This window comes from Berghia stephanieae, chromosome 14 (genome assembly GCF_034508935.2).
Source record: "Berghia stephanieae isolate SIO BIC M18660-M18661 chromosome 14, UCSD_Bste_1.3, whole genome shotgun sequence".
In the NCBI taxonomy this organism is placed as follows: Eukaryota; Metazoa; Mollusca; class Gastropoda; order Nudibranchia; family Aeolidiidae; genus Berghia; species Berghia stephanieae.
The window spans coordinates 29,614,867-29,624,275 of NC_088373.1; the positions used below are offsets into that span (position 1 = coordinate 29,614,867).

The window sequence follows — 9,409 nt, forward strand, 5'->3', positions numbered from 1 at the left end:
AAAACAAAAACAAAAAAACTATAAAAAAAAATGAATAAAAATATCTATTTGGGCATTTACTTACATTAATAGACTTGAAAATCACAATCACCATCCATGGAAGTTAAATATCCCAAAATCCAAAGAAGAAATGATTTTAATCCAAAATCCAACACAGGAATGTATTTTAATAGGAGACAAATATCCTATAAAAACCATAGCATTACTTGCAAACAACAATACCCCACTCTGCGTTTAATGTGCTTGAGACCGTCACATTGTAAATTGTGGCCGCATTAGGGTAATCGGTGTCCTTAAGACTGACATACTGACATACAATCAATGAGAACTATAAAGAATCCATTCTAGAATTCAACTACAAACTGAAAAGCATGATAAATTTTCACTCTCTCACATAATTTTCTTTGCTCAGGTTCACACACACTCCCCATTGATTAGTGAGATAAAGTTTGTATGTCAATTATAAACTTAATCACATAATCTAAATGATGGAGAATAAAAACAACTAATTATCCACAATTTCAGAGATCAAGTTATCTATTTGAACTCCGCATATTTAGCTTAATTACTCATGAACATATATTTTTAAAAATTGCATTGTTTCATTAAAACAAGACCATGACGCTTATGTCTGGACCGGGTATTCGCAAATTTTGCTTTTGTGTTCCACTTTTCGAATCGAATTAATAAATGCTGTGTTATTATTATATATATATATATATATATATATATATATATATATATATATATATATGTTGCAATATTATTTTCATATTTTGTTGTTGTTAAATTGAATTCGTATCACGTTTCCTTCACACTTGTCTCACTGTAATATGTGTTGTTTTATATCACTGTAAAGCGCTTAGAACCTGTGACAACGGGGTAAAGCGCGATATAAATGCTATTTATTATTATTATTATTATTATTATTATTATATATATATATATATATATATATATATATATATATATATATATATATATATATAATGAGATACAACATCTTTGGTAACAGCCGTATTGTTAGCGGCACTGATTACACACACACACACGCACACACACACGATCGAGCGCACACACATCCATCACCTACTGAGAGGCAGTACTCTCAGTACAGGATTGCTAGGTCAACACTGATCCACAAACACCCCCCCCCCCCCACACACACACACACACACACGCAAAACAGTTTTTCAATGGTCGGAAAGCTATCCTTTCAAATATCTTTAGACCGAAATATACCTCATCATTACTATAATTATTCAAATATTTTTTTTTAAATCACGCAATAACCAGTTCCTTTCTAAATTTATTTCATCTTGAAGATTTAAACGGTTCTGTAATCGATTATAACGGTTGTTATCTGAAGTAAAATTTTTAGCTGTTATGAAATATAACGCGTTTTTTTTCAGTAAACGACACATTATATTATTTTTCCCTCTGTTCATTTCATTGATTATTGTTGTGAAACGGGCCTCATTTTCATAGATACCCCCCCCCCCCCCCCCACCGTTAAATCACACCACCTGGGGTATACCACCAGATTATTTTGCATCTCAGGGCACGATTCTTTATATAGCTAAAATTACAATTAAGGTCTATCTCTCCGGTAATTCTCCGTTACTCCGTATATATCTATATGTATTTTATACTATAGTTAACATTTGTTTATGATCTATGCTATTATTTCATTTATATTCAATATGTATATTGCTTGAATGTCTGTACCCTACCGCCAATCGCCGGCCACACATCATAACCTCAATTATAATTAATAAAAATAAATAAAGAAATACCAGGGACACAACCCTGTTAAATTCTCATCATGTAAGATAGCTCGACTGTCAGTTGATGTTTAATACATATATACTAACTACCATTATCATGGAGTTACTGCTTCTCCTTGCCTTTGTCGGCAAATAAAGGCCATTATGATGTGTCGCTCAAGGACGATTCCGTGGCGAAAGACAAACTCGATTGGCTCTAAGACCTTGTTGTTTAACTCTTAATTGAAGGTCCTTTTCCGTGTCCTTGGAGCACCCAGTCGTGCCGAATCCCTGCATCCTAGTCCGTGAATAGGGGTAAACCCATGATGTCAGTCGCTACCTACAACACACTGTTGTGAAGTCCAGAAAACTCTGCAAGCAGGCGCCAACCCTGGAACTAGCTGATACATTTGCCTCAGTCAAGCCGGCGGGATAAAGATAAGCCAAACGGGCTTATACCATTTTCAAATACGGTGAGAGAATGTGTGTAAGGAGCCTTCTCCAAGGAATGAACTATTCGCCGTGCGAGGTTCGAACCCAGGACTTTCAGATCCGAAAGCCAGTGTCATACCACAAGACTGCATGACCGCAATTATTATTTATTTACCATTAAGGTTTGTAGAACTTATTATCAATGAAAAGATACCTGGATACAATAGGATTTACAATGTTAGGAGATATTTTTACAACATATTGTAACCAACATCGCTCAATCAATTGAACTATGGGCTACTTTATTTCAAAATTTTCCATTATTTACCCGTCTAATTCTCTCTCTCTCTCTCTCTCTCTCTCTCTCTCTCTCTCTCTCTCTCTCTCTCTCTCTCTCTCTCTCTCTCTCTCTCTCTCTCTATCTATCTATCTATCTCTCTCTCTCTCTCTCTCTCTCTCTATCTATCCATCTATCTATCTATCGGCCTCTCTCTCATACAAACACTCTTTCTATTTATCTATCTATCGGCCTCTCTCTCTCTTTCTTTCTCTCTCCCCCCCCCCTCTCTCTCTCTCTCTCTCTCTCTCTCTCTCTTTATATATATATATATATATATATATATATATATATATATATATATATATATATATATATATTATATATATATAAATTATAAAAGCAAAAACCATGAAATAATAGTGCTTAACGTTTTGATAAAGGGAGCTGTTTATACACATCTCAAGTATAATATTATTGCTTAACTTCTACAGTACTGTTTCATGTAACTAGGACAATCTACGGGAAGTGTATGTGTGTGTCTGGGGGGGGGGGGTGTGTGTATGTGTGTGAGGGTGTGTGTCACACACTTCCCGTAGATAGTCCTGGAGACATGAAACAGTCATGTAGAATTTAAACAATAACAATTATGCTTGAATTGTTTATATATATATATATATATATATATATATATATATATATATATATATATATATATATATATATATATATATATATATATATATAATATATATCAATTTAGAAATTGTCGCTATATAAATGATTATCATGTTATGCTATATAAGCAATGCCGTCACCCCATTTCCTGTCATATTTTACACTGGGCTGTTTTCGATGTGTCCTTGAGAAAGACAGATTACTCTACTCAACTCCAGTAATGGATTTTTAACACGATCTTTCATACAGAGTAAAATTTACATACTGTGTATAAATCGCTTTACAAGAGTTAAGACAAGGCATAGCTTTATTAACGACACTTGACGAATAGAGCAAATTATAACTTCTGCTTGGTGCCTTTGAATTTATACGACGACAACTAACGGTGTTACTGACATGGAACTCGTGTATGGAGAGAAAATGTTTGTTCAGACTTTTCCACGGTTCAACGTGACGTAGTTGATATAATCCCCAGCCATTTGATTGCCACTATCTCAAACTGCTCATACTCATATTAAAAAGGTTTTTCGGTTTGATACACATGACCTACTTACTTACTGCGTGGATGAGACTATAGGGAGGGGGGGGGGGTGATGTACAAAGGTCATGGTCCAAACTACTTATTGCACTATATAAAAGCTCATTTGTCGTTGTGTTGTACCATGGGTTCATAAAAAAAAATTCCTTTTCCGCCACGACATCATAAGATATCTTATTTGTTTTTGTTTTTAAGGGTTTTCCGGCGCTTGCAACACATTTAGGTTATATCAGCGCCAGTAAAAAGGAAGAAAATGGGATAGTAAAAAGTTCTAGAATTACAATTGAAGCATCCAAGAGAAAGTAAGACATAGGGGAACTGGGAACAAATAGGGATCAGATGTAGATTCCAAGAGCACACCACCAATGTACTTAGTTTGAGATCACCTATAAGTCTCATCCGGACACAAGGACAAAATCCAACAAAGAGGAACACACTCAAATGCTTACATTATACATTTAAAAATAACAAATATACTTTTACATAACAGCGAGATGATTTACAAGGAAAAAAATATCATCTCCCAAAACAATAACTATGCATTTGACTGTTTTCCTCCCAGCCAGGACTCCGACCAGGGACAGGAAGAAACTAAGTAATCTCATTCCAAGACAAAGACAGAAAGCATGTTGGAAAACAGATATAAGGGGATAGAAGACACAGTGTGTACCTCCATGCCCGCTATGGGCGGTCAGGATCCCCACCCAGTCATAAGATATCGTCCCCTCGGCATTCCACGAAGGAATATAGATAACTCATCAAACAAGATGTCTGATGTCAACAGGAATCACCCATGTTGTCCAAGTGAGCAAATTGGGGGTTAATAATCTTGCTCAAAAAAAAAAAAAAACGAAAGTGCCTGAAGCAGGGCTCGAACCCGGGTCACAGTGCAATGCCTTAACCACTCGGCCACTTCGCCGTTCATAAAGCGTTTAGAAAAAACAAACAGACCAACAAAATTGTTTGTCAATTATATAAATCATTTATTAGTCTCAAAATGCGTCAACAAAATAGACCTGCCTTGTCAAATCTGTTAAAAACTGAGCTGGGAATTAACCATATGTAACCAAATACAAAACTGGGACATTTTGGGGCTCAAAATGCTTCTTCAGCTAATGACAAATGCAATAATACACCAGAAACAGAGAAATATTTTGGCATGTTTCGTGGGAGATCGTACAAACTGACGAGAAATACCAATGACTTTTTCTGTCATATGTCTGGATTGTAAGTGATGTAATCGTGTTCTTATTGGAATTTTCTATTACTGGATGTGCTGAAGAAGGGTTTCAAGCCCAAAATGTTCCGTGTTTGATATATATTACAGAGGAATGAGACAAAGTGGTAGTGGCGTTGTAAAGATGAATCATTCATCTTATCTAAACAAAGCCACTACCACATTATCTCATTCATATAATGTGTTTCATTCGTCTTTTTTTGTTCATAAAGGGGGAAACCTGAAACGTCCAATTTATCTGTTTTCGTATATTAAATTGGAGCTTACATTCAATTTCACATTGTTATTGATCTGATGTTTTTAATACAAAATTCTATTGCTGACAAGAAGATGGCAGGTCTACTTGAGATGAATAAGTACAGAAATAAAGTCATTATCCAAGCAGACAAAACACCACTGATACGGCCTTACTACCCCAGAGATGCCAACTTTTGCTGAAAAGGCGTCCTGTGTCGTTCTACTTGTTACGTGTTACTGTGGTCAAGGACGCTATATAAAGCTCTTTGAGCACGCTTAGTGGATATTACGGTTTATAAAATCTCAAGCCCAATTCATAGCAGGGAATCCATCACTATCGAGGAAGACAACTGTGGAAATTTTCTTACGACAGAGTAAAACTACATTTATTTCCCTTGATTTATCGGCTATCAATATGAAAGGTGATGGAGTAGGGAGAATTCGGTCGAAAAAAAAAAACCTTGAATTGTGCAAATTTGGGTTAAGAGCATTAATTACAAAATTCTGTAGCTTCATCATCATCATCATCATCATCATCATCATCATCATCATCATCATCATCATCATCATCATCAGCATCATCATCTCATCACATATCATCATCATCATCATCATCATCATCATCATCATCATCATCATCATCATCATCATCATCATCATTCATTATCATTATATATTATTATTATTATTATTATTATTATTATTATTATTAATTATTATTATTATATTATTATTTATTATTATTATTATTATTATTATTATTATTATTATTATATTATTATTATTATTATTATTATTATTATTATTATTATTATTATTATTATATTATTATTATTATTATTAATTATTATTATTATTATTATTATTATTATTATTATTATTATTATATTATTATTATTATTATTATATTATTATTATTATTATTATTATTATTATTATTATTATTATTATTATTATTATTATTATTATTATTATTATTTATTTATTATTATTATTATTATTATTATTATTTATTATTATTATTATTATTATTATTATTATTATTTATTATTATTATTATATATTATTATTATTATATTATTTATTATTATTTATTATTATTATTATTTATTATTATTATTATTATTATTATTATTATTATTATTATTATTATTATTATTATTATTATTTTATCATTATTCATTATCATTATTATTATTATTTTATTATTATTATTATTATTATTATTATTATTATTATTATTATTATTATTATTATTATTATTATGTTATTTATTATTATTATTATTATTATTATTATTATTATTATTATTATTATTATTATTGTTATTATTATTATTATTATTATTATTATATTATTATTATTATTATTATTATTTTTATCATTATTATTATTATTATTATTATTAATATGACTTAGACAATTTATAAAGGAATAGAGATAATCCATTAAACAAGAATCTGATGTCAACAAGAATCACACATGATGTCAGATTGAGCATATTCGGGCTTAAGAATCTTCCCAAGGTCAAAACCGATAGTGCCTGAAGCGAGAGTCGAATGCTGGACCTTCCAGATAACAGATCATTGCCTTTTACACTCAGCCACTTCGTCACTGACATTCTAAATGATAGTTAATCGTGAGAAAAAAATCATTGTCATTCGTCTCTGATGTTAGGGAATCAAAATTGTTCCGTACTATCGATGGTTTATTTTTACCATCAAGCACAGAATTGCTGACTAATATAAACATGATTTAAAAACTAATTTTTAAAAGTTGATATAAGAGTAATTTTCAAACTTTTTATTTAAATTCCATCCTCATTCTATCACCTGTGGCTCAATTTAATATGACGAAATTCTGCAAGGCCGTAAATATCTGTCCTAAATAGATTCTACACAGTTCTTTCACATTCACAACTAAAACAGATGATGTAATTTGAATCTCTCTTGATCCTCTCAAGTAATAATAATGTATAGATTCTTATAATATATAACAGGTTCAAGGGTCAACTCTGTTCCGCAAAGTAAATGTTAATTCTTTTATCATGAAGCCCAGAAATCACGGCAAATCTTAAAATGATAAAACTATTTTTTACAGATTGGTATACGTAATACTTGACAACGTTTCTTAAATTAAAGGTAGTTCTATTACCCGTTGACTAGAAAAAGATTCGTCTCGATCTATGTTTATTTCCACAATACAGTAGCATAATCAGTATAATAGACGACTGCCTTTTGGTGATAGCATTTGCTACTCCGCAAAGATTGATGGTTTTCCACTAGTCTAGTATTAAAAAGCAAAGAAGAGTTTTAAATTAGATGGAGCGAAAAAGGGAACTAAAGTATGATGTCGAAATACTGATTTTATTCCAATCTCATTGGAAGTGTGGAACCAATCCCCATGATGACCTTGTGCAACAGTCAGAGACACAATATGAAATTTTGTTATGTGTGTGGTGCTGGTTTCTGGCTTACGTAATGCGTGTCCTATCAAGTCCAGCCCCACTTTCTCAACAGAATCTGCTCTGCCACTGGTTACTGCCCAGCTCGCTCCCATAGGTCTTCATTTCTGGCCATGTCTGGCCGTCTAATTTTGTAGATGAGTCTCAGATGTGCTGAGGGACGTCTGTATGTTTTGAATCATTATCTGGACATTGCTATAACTAAAATCCATAGTTCATGTAGAAGATAACACCAGCCAGAGAAGATGAGTTAAATAATATGTAATGTGCTTTCCTTTTTTGCTGAATTATAGTTCCTTGAAAGATGGAACGAAGATGAGGACACTCAGCCCTTTGTTATTATTTTGGACAGCCTGTTAGAGACTATAAGTCACTGAGTTATTAATGATATCCGTTTAGTCAAAAATTCATAGCATCTGCCAACTTGATATTTATGCATTGCGTTTAGTTAAAAAAGTAACAACTCCACCAACCGGAGATAACGTACCAACACACAAAATGTTGTGTATGTATCCTTAAACCTGTATAGTCTGAATATTACAGTTTCTTGAAAACGAATCATTAAAATGTCTGGAAATAACAAAAACAAGGAGTTGAGTGGCGACAACTGGTTCTATCTATAACGTATTAATGCACAAAAATATAAAACAACACATAACAAGAATATCCCATCTCCCAACTGGTATCAATTTATCGTGGGAATTCTCACAAAGACAAAACAAGACCTGAATAATGATTATTGTTTAATCATAAATTTATTTTGATATTTTATTTTATTTCGCATATATTTCTCATGTACTTCATTGTCAAAATGGTTTCAAAATAGATGTAGACGCTAGTCACTCAGTGATCTGCACCACAATCCGGCAATATTACAAGGACCTCGTGCCTGTAGAAATAAAAAAAAATCATAAATGAAGATCTTTTGGAAATTGCCATACATTTTGAAAACATACCTGCAATATCACAATAGAGGCTCTCACACGGAATCGCCAAGGAGGAGGAAGACCAGGGAAATGAAGAAAAAGTTGGCGAGGAAAAACATAGGATGAGGCAAGGAGAGGCAGATAAACATAGAAGTAGGTGGAGAAGACAGCCCGCGAAAGACTCAAGTGATAAGGCATGGTGGCCTTTGGTCCGATTGAGGTTAAGGGTTTAAATCAAACAGGTAGAAAGAATAGAATTGAATCAAATATCAATCTATGTGTGCCATTATTGACATTTACAACGTTTGGAAGCAAAAATGTATAAGTCGTTATGGATGGATGGATGGATGAATGTCGATTGCAATCCAACTAGTTTTGTCTGTGTTTATGTGTGCGGCAATGTGGTTTAGTGGTATAACACTCACTTCCGGATAGGAAGGTCCTGGGTTCGAGCCTCCATCAGCGCATGGTTGAGTCCTTGGAAAAGGCTCTTTACTCACTTTCTCTCACCGTGCTCAGGTGTAAAATGAGTACCTGGCCGTTGACAGCGTTGTCTCTGTCGAAAATTGTAATATCGTCTAACAGGCGTCATGTCTAGTTCTTCATGTTACGTTTTACTGTTGGCGGGGGACTTTTGTAATTCGCCTTGAGCACGTTCAGTGCATACTGCGCTATATAAAAGCTCAATTTTGATGTGTGCGTATATATTTATGTGTATGTGTTTGTGTGTGTGTGTGTGTGTGTGTGTGTGTGTGTGCCTGTGTATGTGTGACTAAAATCCGCCTATTATTTGATGTTGACTGTAGAGCTGGGGCGGGAATCGGTTTGTAAGGTCTTGAGAATGCCAAGTTTCT

General features: G+C 33.1%; 1 protein-coding gene across 1 annotated transcript in view; it reads right to left on the reverse strand.

The window, feature by feature from the left end:
* The window catches only part of LOC144959566 (uncharacterized), a 21,354-nt gene extending 12,601 nt beyond the window's left edge, over positions 1 to 8,753 (reverse strand). Inside the window, exon 1 of the mRNA XM_078892184.1 lies at positions 8,586 to 8,753. Within this exon, the coding sequence (XP_078748310.1) occupies positions 8,586 to 8,753 (168 nt within the window). The remainder of the gene's footprint in view (positions 1 to 8,585) is intronic.
* Positions 8,754 to 9,409: the final 656 nt, after the last annotated feature.